The sequence below is a fragment of the Fusarium oxysporum genome, chromosome 6 (assembly GCF_000149955.1).
Source record: "Fusarium oxysporum f. sp. lycopersici 4287 chromosome 6, whole genome shotgun sequence".
Classification (NCBI taxonomy): domain Eukaryota; kingdom Fungi; phylum Ascomycota; class Sordariomycetes; order Hypocreales; family Nectriaceae; genus Fusarium; species Fusarium oxysporum.
Window position 1 is genome coordinate 1,547,134 of NC_030991.1, and position 16,127 is coordinate 1,563,260.

General features: G+C 48.9%; 4 protein-coding genes across 4 annotated transcripts; 2 read left to right on the forward strand and 2 right to left on the reverse strand.

Annotated features, from left to right (window-relative positions):
* Nucleotides 1-3,337: 3,337 nt before the first annotated feature.
* Nucleotides 3,338-5,887, reverse strand: FOXG_07223 (uncharacterized protein; the record flags this gene model as incomplete). The annotated part of the gene is made up of 1 exon (XM_018385843.1): nucleotides 3,338-5,887. One exon carries the CDS (start codon nucleotides 5,885-5,887, stop codon nucleotides 3,338-3,340), a length of 2,550 nt encoding a protein of 849 aa, XP_018244576.1.
* A 4,753-nt stretch (nucleotides 5,888-10,640) lies between these two features.
* FOXG_07224 (uncharacterized protein) lies at nucleotides 10,641-11,777 on the reverse strand (the record flags this gene model as incomplete). The annotated part of the gene is made up of 1 exon (XM_018385844.1): nucleotides 10,641-11,777. The coding sequence occupies one exon, from the start codon at nucleotides 11,775-11,777 to the stop codon at nucleotides 10,641-10,643; it is 1,137 nt and encodes a 378-aa protein (XP_018244577.1).
* Nucleotides 11,778-12,226: 449 nt separating this feature from the next.
* On the forward strand, nucleotides 12,227-13,672 carry FOXG_07225 (uncharacterized protein; the record flags this gene model as incomplete). The annotated part of the gene is made up of 1 exon (XM_018385845.1): nucleotides 12,227-13,672. One exon carries the CDS (start codon nucleotides 12,227-12,229, stop codon nucleotides 13,670-13,672), a length of 1,446 nt encoding a protein of 481 aa, XP_018244578.1.
* Nucleotides 13,673-13,756: 84 nt separating this feature from the next.
* Nucleotides 13,757-14,748, forward strand: FOXG_07226 (uncharacterized protein; the record flags this gene model as incomplete). Its single annotated transcript, XM_018385846.1, has 2 exons — nucleotides 13,757-14,007; nucleotides 14,133-14,748. 2 exons carry the CDS (start codon nucleotides 13,757-13,759, stop codon nucleotides 14,746-14,748), a joined length of 867 nt encoding a protein of 288 aa, XP_018244579.1.
* Between the last annotated feature and the right edge of the window lie 1,379 nt (nucleotides 14,749-16,127).

The following is a 16,127-nucleotide window of genomic DNA, read 5'->3' on the forward strand; positions in this document are numbered from 1 at the left end:
CTAGCTGTTTTGAATCAAGTTAATCAAAGTTGTTGTTGACTCTAAAACTTGACAACGGCATAGTCAATGCTTCTAAAGCTGCCTATCGCAAAGAACTCCAAAAGCTGACGAGCCTGACTGATTCTGCGCCGGTGGATAAGGTCAACTTCATTAAGGCATATGCCAAGGCCAGGGAAGTGGGCATGACGAAGAAAAACATCCTCTCAGGCTGGAGAGTGACTGGAAACTGGCCGATTTTACGACGTAAAGCACTCGTAGACCCAGAAATTCAACCAGAGAAGAAGGAAGTGACGCCTGCATCAGATGGCCACAAGGACAGGCAAGTCGACTCTGATAACACTCCAAAGACCAGCCGCCATATCAGAGATCTAGGCAAGAATAAGACCCCATCGACAAGAAGACGCTATTCAGTGATATCCAAAGGGTTTGAAGCTCAAGAATCAAAGATTGCCTCCTTAAGTACAAGAGTAGCCAGTTTAGAGGAGGAAGTTGGGCGGTTAAGCAGAGGCAAGAAGAGAAAGGCAGTGCCGAATCTCAACACGAAGTTTGTGACATTAGCCGAAGCTTTAGTGGCTGGTGAAACAATTCCTAAGACAAGCCAGGCAACTGCAGAGACAGAGGTTGTTGAGGATGTAATCGAGGTAGGAGGAGCAGAAGAGGATGTAAGCACAAATTCGGAGGCAGAGGAATTATCTGTCACACGAACTCGCGCAGGCCGCGCAGTCAAGAGGCTAAGAGGATATTAAATTGCATGTAATTCTGTACCGATAAACAGCAATCAATTTGTTTTTCGTATTTCTGGTGACTCTTTGCAAGGTGGCTGAAAAATAGCAGTTTGTATGGGGAAACTTTTTTTTTTCTTATCGGTAGAGGGGTCTTATCGGTAGAGGGGTACTGCATGGTAATGGTTATCGCGGCGGCTTGATGCCCATGAGATCAGCAAAGTAGGATGATGCCCAGGCACCGACGATAGCGGCAGCATTGGAGCCATTGCTGAGAGCAGACTGCCAGCTCGTCTCGATTAAGTATGAGCCGTCGTCGATGGGTTTGCGGAATCTTCCTTTGAAGACGGGGATGCTGATAATGTTGTTTATATTGTGCAGTAATGCTGGTGGAAAAAACAATATTTTATGAAACTTTATTGTTAATTCTTGAGATAAGAGTTCTTCTCAGGTTTATATCTCTAGACTAACTCACCGCCACCCCACACACCCGTGATAGCATCACAACTGAATCCATAGATGACTTCAATTAATTCTACAATAATGAGTATTTATTCAATTTAACTGAGAATTTGGAAACTAATTCACCAATATTGTATCTGCAGTCTGTGTTTTTGGCGGATTCTTTTTATGTTGTTTTCTCTTATTTCCCTCGATCTGATGTAGTACGTTCTTTTCAGCCTGATCACGAGCCGAGATAATCTGTTCAATTTCAGGGAAAGCCTTGTTGGGGTCAAATTGAACGGCGACTCGGCCAGTGGGCTCTCTTGCTGCTACTGATGCCTTCAGTACTGCCTTTTCCTCCTCTAGGCGTTGAATTTGACTGTTCTTCTGGTCAATACATTTCATCGCCTTCTTTATGATACAATTGAAGTCGCGAATAAAGGTATTTCCTTGACTTTGTACAGATTCCAGTTGTTTTTGAGTATCGGCTCTTCCTTGGGGCGTACTTCAGATCGTATCAGCGATTACTTGGGCCTTCCTTGGTGTTATAGGCCCGTTGAAGCGCTTGCGTTTCTTCTCCCTTGGCTTCAATGCCGCCAATGCCTTCTGTAGCTTGATCGGGAAAAGCCCAGAGGCCGAGAAACCACCTATTATGTTCCTACGGCTCAGGGCTTTTAATGGAGCCCTCTCATAAGCTTTTAGGAAGAGCTGTTGTTGGTGTGGTGAGGTTGCTTCGTATGAGGCCCAAGAGCGGGTAAACTGGCGATAGTATGTTTTTAACGGCCCAAATACGGCAACATCGAGCGGCTGAGTGATATGTGATGCAAAAAATATCTGGATCAAGAAGAAGGAGACACCTACGCGGCGGCCCATGAATATTCTTCCATCAGACAGTAAGGATGATCCTTTCGCCAGCATCCCAGATTTGTCTGTGGATTTGACGAGAGAGATGCATAGTCTGCGGTATGAATACCCCCATGAACCAACGGATGAAGATGTCGCTGTTAGACCAACCGGTTGGACTGCAAGTATACTTCCAATCAGGAAAAACGGCTGGAAACCACTGTCCTTGGAGGTTCTCGCCGGTAAAAACGACACAAGGCGTGAGACGCCGACCGTCCGCTGATACAGACTCGATTATTGAGCTCCAAGTCGGATTGTCAGAGTTTATCGTCTCTGAGGAAGAAGTCATCGCTGTTCCGGCTACTATGCCACTGTTGGTCTCACCGATTTGAACGCCGGTCTCGTCAACGTTATACATATAAGGCCTAGTTATTTTCTTCGTGTTGACTACCCAGTTGAGGCCATCGTAGTACTCGGAAAGTGACTCCTTCGTCACACAACGCTTCCTTACGGATTCTATGACTCTCGATGGCTTTAATTCTATACTTGAATGGCGGGTAAAGAATCTGTCAACCCAGTTCTTGCCGACATAAGAGACTTGCCCGTTGACTGATGATAACGCCTGTGCGAAGTCATGGATATCCTTCTTCATGAGAGGCTGAATAGCGCGCTCTCGGTCGATAATATAGTTGACTAGGTCATCTTCCTGCTCTACAGTAAGCGACTGATCTTTCTGATGTGCTGTGCGGATATCCTGGCCTCCGGCGCATCGATCATGCAATGTCGAGAGCTTGACTGAGTGTTTTACTGCCGAGGGCCGCAAACCAATGATTTCTACGTCCTCAATGGCCAATAATATCTTCTTTTCATAATCTGATAGCTGCGATTCTATTGCCATTGAAATTAAGAAAAAACGGATTTTATTTGATGATATAGAATAAAATGAAGTATCCTGTGTTGATGACGCGTTGATGGTGTTGAAGTGTGCGGGGACGGGGGGTGTGTGGGGTGGCGGTGAGTTAGTCTAGATGATTCCATCTATGACTTTGAACTCTAAATCTAGGACTTTCAGACTAACAGTCTGAACCCTGAAGAGAAGGGCCCAGTTTTTCCAACAAATAATGGAGAGCAAGAAATTCACAAAGAGTAGATTCATTGTGCTACGGACAGGCGCCACAACGTAACAATGTAAAAGGTACTGGATCCAATGGTACAGAACTTGGCTGAACCGAAACTCATCCATGTATGAAAATCTCCAGTCAGATCTGTAGGAAGGACCAGCTGAGATTAACACTCCTTGCCAGGGCCACATATACGATGAGTGGCCTTTATTGCTTCTCCTTGAGCATAAACATGCCCCCGAACCAGCCATAAGCCCGTGTCAATCTTCGTCCATGCCGTCGAGCGACTTCGAAAGGAATCTTGCCTTTTGGATGGGGCTCATGGAAGTGAATCCCTCGCTCAATGTCCAAAATAGTAGGGGAAAACTGCCAGACAGAGCCATAGAGCTTCTCAATCTGGAAACCTGTAGAGGCCATTGCATGGAGAAAGTCGTTCCATGGAATGGAGCCAGGCGTCGATGTTACCTCGGGATTGAAGAACAAAGTGCGGAACACCTTCAATGCTCGAGCATCGACGGAGAATGTTGGCTGAGAGTCGAGAACCTTGGGTTTTGTGGCATCAGATGGTGCCACGTTATCGTTGTTGTTGGACGTCTCAGAGGGGTCACCCTTGGTCTTGATCTTGATCTTCGACTGAACGCCATGAGCATTGAATCTCTGAGGTGTTTGTGCAGGTTGGTCCAGGAACAGATTTGAAAGTGGGCGGTTGAGGGCCCAAAGATCTTGGTCCAGGGCGGGCTCAGCTTTTTCGTTTGTTTTGGTAGGTTCAACCCATTCTGCGGTCCTTCTCAAGATGCGCGGTTGAGAAAGAAGGCGATAAAGAGCTGTATCTTCAAAATCCGTGACTCTAGCTTTTGTTACGTCGTCAACCTTGGCCCAGAACATATCCAAATTCGACTCGGCCTGTCGCAAAGCGTCTACCGTCTCCTTTGTCCGACGTTTGCTATATGGGTAGGTAAATTTGCCACCTGACGGCTCCGCAAGTCTAGCGGCGTAGTCCAGGCCCTTTTGTAAAAATGCAGCGTGAAGCTGTGCCATAGGTTTCTGTAGCGCGGTGTACTCCTCTTTGAAATCTTCCACATGGTCAGCCGAAGCCATCTCGAACTGTTGGGCCCATGGCTGATAGAGCTCGAGTTGCTTGAGACTCTGTGTGACAATGGCTAGGTCACCGATCATCTTGGCCACGTGGGCCGATATGAGGGCGTCCGCCTTAGGTTCCGCCTGTAGCAGTCGCTCCAACTCATCGACGACGTTAGGCACGCGAACGAGAAAGAGGGCGTAATCATCTTCCCATAGTGTTTGCAACAACCAAATCAACTGTTGTTCTACCTTTTCCATCTTGAACCCCGGGCAACTCCTTACGAATATCTTTGTCGAGTCAGGATCAACAGGCGGCTCACGGACGAAGAATTTCCGCATCGGTGGAGAGGCTGTGGCAGCTACTTTGAGCTTGTCCAAGGGCCCCTTTGCCGTTTGCTCCAAGAAGTACTTGAAGCGGAGCAGAGAAACAAAGTACTCCTTCGGCAAGTCCTTGGTGGGCAGTATTTCCTTGTGAAACTTCTGCTGTAGCATGCTCAGGTTTTGGACTTGCCGATGAAGCTCGGTGAGGGACTCGAGATTCGCATAAGCATCTAAAAGCATACCAAAGGTTACCCGGGCCCAGAGAGTATTCTCCCGCAGCCTGTGAGTTGCAGGATGCGGAAGTCCCTTGGTATCAGGCAGCATTTCTTGTCGGTGATCTTTGATCTCGCGGAACTGGTCAGCAAAGTAGGCAGGATCCTCACGAAGTGCCCACACGTGATCTTCTGCTGCTGACATCTCGGCTTCGAGAAGAGACGTGAGTCGTTCGAGATCAAGTCTTGCCGGTAGTCTGTAAGGCGCTTCCGCAGCCATTGCTGCCAATGATGTGAAGCCGGAAGCGTCGCTGTCCGTCTTCAGAAATGGCTCGGGCTGGATGCTATACGCGCTACTGGCGATGGCATCGGCGGAGATCTCGTGGAGGACTTCGTGACAAAAATCAACGAGAAAGGGCATCAAGCGAGCCTGTGCCTCGAGAATAAGGAGGCCCTCCCCAGGGAGAAATTGTTTGCGTGTGTGCATCCAGTCAAAAGCATCTGGGTGCGAATCCCAATCAAGAAGCTTTCCATATCCCTCAGCCGTGGTGGCGCCATGCAATACCATCGTGTGAAGGTTAAGAAAGATAGGAACCAGTGCCTTTGTCACTTTGCCTAGATGCATTGCGTCGTTATCGGCCGCCGCAAAGGCCGGAGGCGGACAACGGCCTCTGGCATTCAGCAGCAAGAGCATAAGCTTAGGCTGTGATAAGTCCTCCTGGTTGATGTAGGGCCACATGTAGTGGCCTTTATACTTCGAGCCTCTCTCTCGTTCTTCCTTTGATTCTCTGCGAAAGGCCTCGAAATCAGGACGATGAGAGGCAGGCATTGCCGGCCAAGCTTTGAGGAGAATTTGAAGTCTCTGCTGCCGAGTCTTCTTGGTCCACCTTTTCTGAATCGTGGCCTCATGCCTCTCCAGAATTTGCTTTAGGAGATGGTGGCTTGCAAAGACCTTGGCCGAGTATTCTCCAGCCTGTCGCCGAACCTTGGCCGGAGAGGGAAGTTCGGGCATTGGACCTCCCATGGCGGTAAGGAATTCAACGGGATTAGACCAGTCAATATCAGGCAGAGAACCATCTTGACTGTCGAAATTTTGGCCCTCCTCTGAGAAGGGGTCAAACTGGAAATCTCGTCTGAGGTCCATAGTTTTGTTTTGGTGATGAGACGCTCTCAAAGCAGGTGGGGGATATGATTTGATTTAGATTTGATTATCCTACGCGGTTGTAGTCGTCTAAACGACTATGCCCGGATAACGGGGTCCGGCGAACAGCCGAAGCATCGCGGATCAGTGTTGATCCGTGGTGCCCCACTTCGCCATCGTGAACAACGATGACCAGCTGTTCCCAAAATTCCCGCTTTTCGCTCTCTAACTACTATTTACATTTGCTTGCCGGCCCATGTACATAGTGGTTTTCTACCAACGCGTCCGTGATTCTAGGCTCTGTCGGGCTGTGAGGCCCTCTCTTTCGCGGCTATGTACCTACAGTCTCCCCCCCAGTGCTCAGCTTTGTCTGTTAAGGTCTCGATCCTGAAATTGCCCAAGGATCTGAGTCAGTTCGATGAACTTGATTGCCTTGGCGGCTGCTTTGCGCTCGCTCAGTAACTTCCGGAGATTGTTGCGTCCTCGGAGTCGTCCTAGTTCCTGGTCCCGGAGTTGGCGGTGCTGGCGACAGCGCAGGAGGACGTGCGCTACCGTTTGTCGATCCGATCTATAGGGGCATCTGTTGCTGGAGATGCCTGGTACCTTTCGATTATAGAGGAAATCCTTAAGTCCTATCTTCTCCGTCCGCAGCTGCGTGAGCAGCGCGCTGTGCTTCTTGCTGAGCCCGTCATGCAAGTCCAAGACCTTGCGTGAGGGTTTGGGCGTGTGCCTGAAAGATGCTCGGCCGCGTGTTTCGGATATCCAGCCTCTTTCCCACGACGTGGTAGTCTCTTTGTGAGACCATGTCTTCATGGTCGATCGGAGTGGGTATAGCTGCTGCGGTTCTGCTGCTTTTGGTCCCGTGAGGTCGCCTTCTCTCCAACCTGTTGCTTCCTTTGCCGCTCGATCCGCTTCTTCGTTACCTTGGATCCCAATGTGCGCTGGGACCCATCTGATCTCGGTGTTTAGACCTTGTAATTGGAGTTCGTCGATCTGTTTTGCGATGCTTCTGAGCAGGTATGCCCCCGACTTACCCTTGGGCTTTGCGGTCGATCGGATGGCGGCCTGGTTGTTGGTGTAAATCAAGACCTTGCTTCTACTGTTGCCTCTGGACCTGTCTTCCTGTGCGATCTGGAGGGCCAGGCTGATGCCTTGGAGTTCACCGGCGTAGACGGTGGAAGTCGTGTCGTCTCCCATGTAAGCACTCTTTGTTTCTTGGGTGGTGGTGCAGACTGCGGCAGCACCGATATGACCACCGATGCCGCTACCGTCTGTGTAGATGTGTATGGCGTCCGGCTCGTCTTGTATGATCTGTTCGTGTTTGATTTGCGCCTCCTCTGTGTTTGTTTCGATGAACATCTGTGGCCCCTGCCACCATGGAGGTACAATGTAAGGCACGATGTGCTCTTGTCTCCGGATATCCGGCCCTTGGCGGTCTCTTATGGCTTGTTCAATAGCTCGTCTCGGGCTTTTCTTCTTGTTTCTTCTCGCCTCCTCTTCTGTATGTTGGCGTTCAGCTGGGCCGACTCTTCCCAGAGTGTCGACGTTATGCTTGAAGATCTGCTGTTCGACTGGTAGAAGGTATGTTTCCACGTCAAGGGCAGGTATCGATGCTGCTTTGTACGCTCCACTAATCACCCTAGAAGCTCTGGCCTGTAGGCTTTGAAGCTTGCTCAATGTTCGCTCTGTGTATGGCTTGTCCCTGGTTCTCCAGTTTGCATTCGACCAGGCAGAACAGGCGTACATCATCTGCGGCACAGCCACTCCTTTGTATATCTTCCTCATCTCTTTCATTGTCACTCCCCAAGTCGAACCACCGAGGCTGCTAAGGGCGTTGACTGTCTTGGTGACCTTGCGTTGTATTTCATCTATGTGCTGTTTCCAGGTGAGGGTGGAGTCCATGATGAGACCCAGGTATTTGCATGTTTTCTTTGGTTCGATCGTGCCCCATCTTGTTTGCAGAGGCTCCTCGACGTCTATTCTTGTTCTCGTCCGTGTGAAGTGAGTAAGCTGGAATTTGTCTGGCGCGAAGATAGACGCATGAGTGGCCGCCCACTGCTCTGCGATATGGAGTGCCTCTTGGAGTTTCTTGCATGTCTCTTTCGTGGAGTCTGCCCAGGTAAGTATAGCCACATCATCTATAAAGCCGGTTGTGGCCGTGTCGTCTAATTCTCCGCACTTTTCGATTAGATCTGCGTTGTAGAAGAGGTAGAGGATCGGTGACAGATTCGATCCTTGTGGCTCTCCTGTCTCTAATTTGTAGGGTTCAGATGTGAAGCCATCGATTGATAGCGTTGTGGATCTTGGGCACAGGAAGCTTCCGATCCACTTCACTGTTCTTTCATCTATCTTTCTCTTCCGCAGATTGTGTAGTAGGCGTGCATGTGAAATGTTGTCAAACGCCCCTGATACATCCAGAAGCAGTAGACTTGCCACTTTGCCTGACCCGGTGTTCCAGGCGTCATATATCTTGTCGATGATAAGGTGGAGGGCGTGCTCAGCGGATCGCAGCTTTCTTCCACCCATGTGGGTATCAGGCAGCAGGTTATGAGCCTCGGCGAGATAACTCAGCCTCTTTGCTATGACCGCTTCCATGATCTTTCCTGTAGTATTTAATAGAGCGATCGGACTGTAGGCCTTTGGTACCGTATAATTGTCTTTCCCTGGCTTCCTGAGGACCACCGTTGTCGATTGTCGAAAGTGTTCCGCATAGTAGCCAAGGGTGAGGGACTGATTGAAGATCTTGGTGAGATAGTGCTTGATCCAGGGAGAGGCGATTTGGAGTGCTTTGTTCGTGATGCCGTCCGGTCCTGGAGCCTTGAGCGGGGCTGCCTCCTCAATGGCCTCCTCTATTTCCCTCGTTGTTATCGGTGGCATGGCTGTGGGAGCAGGGTAGTTGGCATTCTCTATGTCTTCGATATCAGTGTCAGGTGGCACCGGAAAGAAGGTCTTTCTGAGAAGGTCTGCTTTTTCGCTAGGGGTTATTGCTTGCTGCTTTGTAGCTGGGTCGACTAGCGCGGGTGTCACGTTCGGTGTTTGACTGTGTCTGTTTCGGGCCCATTTTGCTAACCGCCAGAGGGTTGCCGGGGATTGGGCAGCTTCTTCTACCTTCTCCTGGTGCTTCTGTTTAAGTGCTTTCTTGATAACTCTACCTTTGCCATTTCGCGCCGCACAGTATGCTTCCCATGTCTCTTCGGTACGATACAGGCTGTGTCGCCGACGGAGCCGTTTTGATTCTGCCAAGGCTGCAGCGCATTCTTCGTTCCACCCTGGCTTCGATGTCGGTGACGGAGCCGTCTTCGGTACTGCTTCATCGACAGCTGCCGTTATGGCTGCCATTACTTCTTCCACATGTCTGTCCAAACCTGTCTTTCTTGATCTTCGTTGCGGCGGAAGCTCCCGTTGCAGCACGCGAGTGAATGTCTTTTCGTCTAACGCTTTCCAATTTCGCTGGGGCTTAGCTATCATTTTGACAGTGTTTAGGTCTAATGAGGTGGTGATAGGTAGGTGGTCAGAGTCATGGTCCATGTCTGTTTCAATTTCGCACTAAATCAGTCTATCCACAAGGCCTACCGTCGTGAGGCAAAAGTCTATGGTCGTTCTTCCGTCACGCTCTTCATATGTGATAGTTCCTGGAGCAAGGTTGCTCGTGAGACAGTAGCCTTCCATGATTGTGGTGAGCTCAGCGGCATCAGGGTCTGCTCGCTGGACCCGATCACCTCCCCATACCGGTAGCTCGTGGTGGAGGTTGAAGCCGCCAACAATGATTTGTTCATGATGGGACGATCGTTCTATGACCAGCTCCAGGAGTGAAAGCGTGCTTCCTCTCTCGGTTACAGTTTTTGTTGGGTTATAGACGTTGTGTATCACACTCTGTTGCTCTTCTTCTGTTCCGAGTACTAGGTTCAACGAGCAGAGATCTCTGCTTACCTCTCTAAAGTGCCACCTGGAGTGATCGAGCCTCTTATTGATAAAAAAGCAGACCCTAGCTGGGAAGTTTTGATCCTTGTCTGGGTAGCATAGGTGAAACTGGTCTTTGGCTGGATGGTGAGTTGTCGTGTCAAATGGGTTCTTCCATGGCTCCTGGATGGCGAGGATGTCGTATCGCCCTATATTGGGATCTCGCAAGAGCGTGGCCATGACTGTGTCCTTTGATTTTCTAACGTTGTACTGTAGTATTGTAAGAGTGTTTCCTATTAGCATTCTTGATCGTCAACCTCCATATGTTGGCTGTGATGTGTGATCTGTCTGTTGGCGTCTAGTGTTTCCAATACTCTCCTGGAAGGAGCTAATGTTCGTCTAGGTCGCTGGCTCCCTATGTTCACGACGATCTCGTTTCTGGGATCATCGGGTGTTACCTGGTTGTTGCTGCAATTCGCTCTCTTCTGTTGTTTCTTCGTCGGCGATCTACTCCGGGACGAGTTGGCGTCCCGTGGCCGGCCTGGTTCCAAGGTGGGTCGTCCTGTCCTGGCGATCGGGCTTGATTCATTTTGCCGATCCCTTGTTCTAATTCCGGTCGTGGTCCTAGCGACAAAGCTTTCTAGTTCTAAGTGGTACCTGGGTCTCGATTTAGAGGCTGCTTTGGCCTTGTTCTCCTCCTGTTTCCTGGTAGGGCATCGGTTGTTCCAGGCTTCGTGTGGGCCGTTGCAGGCCGCGCATTTTCGCGGGGCGTCCCTGTCGCTCTTGGTTGGGCAATCCTTGGTGGCATGATCTTGCGCGCAGTAGCCGCATGTTATTGTTGCTTTGCACTGGGTTCCTATGTGGCCGTATTTGTGACACTGGAGCATTGTCTCACACGGCACTGTCTGTCATAGAGCTCGCATTGGAACACCTCGCCTTGCCAGATGAGGCCCTCATCGATGACTTTATTTGCGTCTTCTGGTCTCGTGAACTCAACCACGACCGAAGATGCTGATTTGGTAGACGAAGATCTCGTCAGCCAGCCTATGTACTTGATCTCTGCATTTGGTATAAAGGGGTTGTTATCCTGAAGTATCCCATCTCTGATGAGTTCAAAATTGTCCATGTTCATCGAACTAGTGCGTACGCCATGCACTAAGACACCGTACGTCGGAATGCGTACTGTGGCGCCGTTTCCGATCCTTTGTTCCCAGTCTTCTGCAAACTGTCTAAGCGCCACCATGTCCGCTGTAGTGGCCGTCTTGATGCTCAGGTCACCGCTCTTAAGCTGATTGGAGGATACTACCTTGATGTTCTCTATGTGTTCGTTGCTGCTCTGCTCAATTGCGAGGTCTACATGTGACTTCAGGCTGCGTGGGCTCATCATTCTGATGTTGGCTATAGTGACAGGGTCTCTGATGTTGATAATAATCTCACGCAGGGTCTGAACAGGTGACGCTTTCTGGTTCTGTGGGTTATGCATGCTTGCCGCTAGCCCTCCCCTCGCCAGCACGTTGGCGTAGGTAGGCATGGCGTTGGCTTGGTTCTGCTGGCTTACGAGCTTCATGTCTCTGATCATTTTCATCGTTGCTTTACCGATCTCTGTGGCCTCCTTTGCAGCCGCTTTTGCGTCTGTCGTAATCTCCGAACTGCGCTGGACTTCTTCCATGGTTTGTTGAGCTTGGGTGTTTGTTTCGTTGAGATCATTTTTGAGGCTGTTGATGTGTTGCGCTAAATTTTCGGCTGCGGTTTTTATTTCGGCTTGGCCGTTTTTCACGGCTTCGTAAACATGACCAAGATCGGGTGTGCTCTGCATTTTGACGATGAGGGTGAGAGCTCCAATAAGTGCAACTCGAACTCCACGGGATGCGACAGGCAGACCATCTCCATTGTCGATGGCTGACAGTGCCTTTTGAAGATATTTGCTCAAATTTGTGGCGTGCTCTCGGTAATCAGTGGGCCAAATTTCGTCCTGGGGCCACGGGGTCGCCATGATGTCTGAGTCGCACTGGGCAATGCGGCCGACACTGGGCTATCCAATTAACCTGTCCGGACGGTGTTGCGGCGCTGTAAATAGCTGTTGTTTTCAAAAATTTCGTTCTCGCTGGTGTTGATGTTTGTTCTATTACGCTGTGTTGAAAGCGGGGTAGGATCAGGGTGATTCCAGACTTTTGGCACGTGATTGTAGTTTCCGAATTTCGATCCGGGACGTGGGCATTTGTGAGCCGCGGAACAAGCTCGTCCGTCGCCGTTTCAGGCCTACTCACGCCATGCCCCACAGAACAACTTACGCCAACAGTTAGCACTATCATATTTAGACACTCCACTCTCAGAGTTCCAAAATAGGCTAAGACTACCTTCGCTTTTGCCCCACAAACCCTTTCCCGCTCTTTCAATTTCTGGCTATATCCTTATGGCTCTGCCTTTATAATCTAAATCAATATGAATATTACGTACCCCCCTCTCTTAAGGAATTCTTTCCGGATTTTGGACGTCAGCCTAAACGGAGAGCATTCTGAACCTATCTGCAACTTCAGGGTCGTGCCTCTAGAAAACCCCCCAGAATACACCGCTATTTCCTACTGCTGGGACAATTCAACAGACATAGCGAGGATTAAGTTCCAAAATGGCGACTCCCTCCCTCTTAGCCAGACGCTGCTCGATCTTTTCAACTCTTTAAAGAAGAAATCCTCAAAGTTCACTGTATGGATCGATGCCATTTGCATCAACCAGGAAGACACAACAGAGAAGGAATTCCAGGTTCCCCTCATGGGAAAGATTTACTCTCGCTCTACGGAAGTCTTGGTTTGGCTGGGCAACAGTGATAATATTGCTAAAAATGCATTCCGTTTCATGAAACGAGAAGAAAAGGACTTCGAGACTAGACCAGAACCTTTGGTCAGATTAAGCTCTTATTATGATAAATTCCAGAGCTTATACCGCAAGGTCTCAGGAACCTATCGGCAGGAAAGTGATCAGTTTGGCCTGGAGAACATGCTTCTTCTCCTCCAACGCCCGTGGTTCCAAAGGGTGTGGGTTATTCAGGAAATTGCTTCCGGGAGGAACATCCAGGTGGTTTGTGGTGAGGACTGCGTAAGTCTAGGCCGCTTTTCAGATGGTGTTTCTGCTATTTGGAACTCATTTATTGGCTTGGGCCGCTATTCGTACGATCATCCAGCCATCCTTGGGTTCTGGTGTGTGACCAGGATGCTTAGTATACGAGAAGAATACCAGAAGAAGGTTCATGAGGGTGAAAGTGGAGTATGCTACGAGACTCTTCTTCAGGCGGCATATCATTGCCAGGCCACAAGGACCTGTGACAAAGTCTTTGCTTTTCACGGTATTGCAGATAGCCGACCAGTACCGAAAGCGAATTACAGAATCACTGAAGAGCAAGTCTTCGTGGAAACAGCCGAAGCACTCCTTTGTAATGGAGACTCCCTTGATCTTCTAACCCTTTCCTGGATGGGATATATGCGGCAACATTCCAGCATACCGACTTGGGCCCCAGATCTTCGATGCCATGCCTACGATGAGCCACTTGTTCTTTGTAATAGCGCAGGCTGGGATGCAGGCGGACGCTTGAACACATCACCAAAGATCGATACTGAATCTCCACGTCGGCTTCGACTTCAAGTCAAGCTCATCGACAAAATAGACGTTATCTGCCCTCCGTTCGCTTCTTGCATTGTAGAGCAGCAGCGAGCAGCAATTAACTCTGTGTTGGCCCTTAGATCACGATTAACAGGCGACCTTTCCAGGGAAGCGTGGATGGACGGATTAGCTGAGTCTCTGATTATGGGTCTCGATATCGACGACAACCCACTGAGAGTCGGTATGCCAGGATGGGATGAACACCGTCGGCATTTTGATGAGTGGCTCCAGTAGGTACAGTCGAGCTCGCGACAAAAAGATCTTCAGAAAATTGAGTCCAATATGTACCACCGCATAATCAGGCCCCGTATAGACACAATGAAGGCATTCGCCACCAGCCGAGGTTTCTTTGGTATTGGACCAGAACCTAGCATGGAAGGAGATGTTGTGTTCATAGTTCCGGGCTGTCGAATACCGCTTTTACTGCGGCCTGACCCATTAACAGCTGATGAAGAGATGAGATCTCCTTTAGTGCAGACATGGACTCTTGTTAGCTGGTGTTATGTCGATGGGTTAATGTTTGGCGAGGCTATGGACTTAGATAAACCTGTTGAGGAAATACTACTGCGGTAAATATATATGTCAACGATATAAAGATATTAAAAAGAAGATTTATAGTTTTTCAAAGAAAAATATAAGTGATATAAAAGAAATTCTCTTTATATCTCTTGTACCACGCTCTCTTTCGCGATAGGCCTGCTGTCTACCGTCTTTCGTGCAACTTGGCCATCTCAATTCTCAGTCAATTGGTAGGCAATGCCGTGCTTTCCTACTTTCTCGATGCAGACCTCGAGACGGCTGGTTACACTGGAACGATCGAGCAGGCCAACATCACACTGCTCAACTGTTACCAACAATTCATCTGGGCCATTCTCGACGCTTGCCTCGTCGACAAGATCGGACATAGTCCTCTTCTCTTGTTCTCCTTCTCTGCACGTACCGTTGTCTGGCCGGGAATGACCATTGCCTCGTCCGAATTCGCCAAGTCCTATGTGGGTACTGATGGGGATGGAAAGGCAGTCTACTCCAACGCTACAGTATCCAAAGCCGCTTTATCAATGGTTTTCATCTTTGGAGCCATCTTCTCGTTTGATATTATGCCCCTCCAGACTCTTCACCCTGTTGAAGTTCTTTCTTTCGAGATGCGCGCCAAGGGAATGGCCTTTTCCAACCTTGCTGTCAACGCTGTCGGCCTACTGAACCAATTTTCTTGGCCTGTTGCCAGGAAGGAAATTGGTTGGAAGACATATAGTATTTTCTACTATATGGGATCGCATCCAAGTTGCTCTGATCTTTGTCTTTATTTCTGAGACCAAAGGCCGAGCTGAAAGTCATCCATACTATCACTTTTTGCTTCATTTGGCCAATCGTGTCTGTAGCTTGAGGATTGATGAGATGTCTTGGACGTAAGAATTTCTGGGGATTCTGGTAACCGGCCTTTTTGTTTCAATAGTGTAGCGCGCTTTCAATCTTGATATATGATCTGACCAGGAAAACTCATTGTCGAAAAGATCGGAATTTGCACTGCATGTACAACTTACTGCTCTCGGGTAAGTGGAGAGAGCCCATGATGCAGATCGTAACCGAGGCTATAAGCAGCTGCCTAGTCCCAATCCAGCCACGGATGCTCTTATGCCGCTCCTGTTCAGGCTAGCAGCTGTCCCCCCTTAAACTCAGTCGATGTTGGAGTGCAGTTGTTTCCCCAGATTTTCAGAATCATCCCAGGTACGGAGCAACTGTGCTCCGCATTTGTACCACGTGTGTGTAATGAGATTGGACCACGCTGGTAGGACATGCAATCTTGCCACTCCACGACTGATATTTGCCATCTCCTCACGTCTGGGCTGGTAGCTTAACCTTCACCTTTGTTCCATCGAATTTGTTCAAGTAAAAGGCCCAGCGCTGCCCCGCATTTGAGCTCAACATGTTCTGTACCTGTGAGTTTGGTTGTCTTTGATCATGATCCTCTGACTGACTATCGTGTTTCACAGCAGTGTTGCGAATAATATGGCAATAAAGTAGTATATTGCAATACATACCATATAATATGCCTTTTCTGATATTGTGATAATATGATATGAAGTCTACGATATTGTGACAATATAATATGAGGATGTCCATATTGGCAATATATTATCTATATTGGGCTGTCAATTCTTGGGTGAATTAGCCCCGTGAAAGCTGCAGAACTCGGCCTTACCCTATATAAGATGCGGGGATAGCTGGCATTTTATTGGCCATCGTTCACTTCCACGCACTTCTTTGTTGACAATTAGACCTAACACGCGATCACGCATGAAAGAAACGCGTGAGGGAGTGCAGACCATGTTGGGTTGGGCCATCTTCGCCTCTGCTACCCCCATTTTTTTTTTTCTTTTTTTCTTTTTTTTTTTTTTTTTTTTTTTTTTTTTTTTTTTTTTTTTTTTTTTTTTTTTTTTGTTGAAAATCATGGGTCTTCTCTCATATGCCAGACGAGGAGGTAGAGACGAGATACTACAATCAGCGGACTGGAAAGGAAGAGTGGCGCTGCAAACATTGCGACAAAACCTATGCCTCTTCAGGGGGTTCTGCAGCTCCTGCAAAACATCTCATGGACCCTCCTCCTGGCGGTCACGGCCTGCCAAAAGGAGCCCCGCGAACAACGAAAGTTACAACGATACGAACGATTCTCGAACGAGCTCGTGCTGTG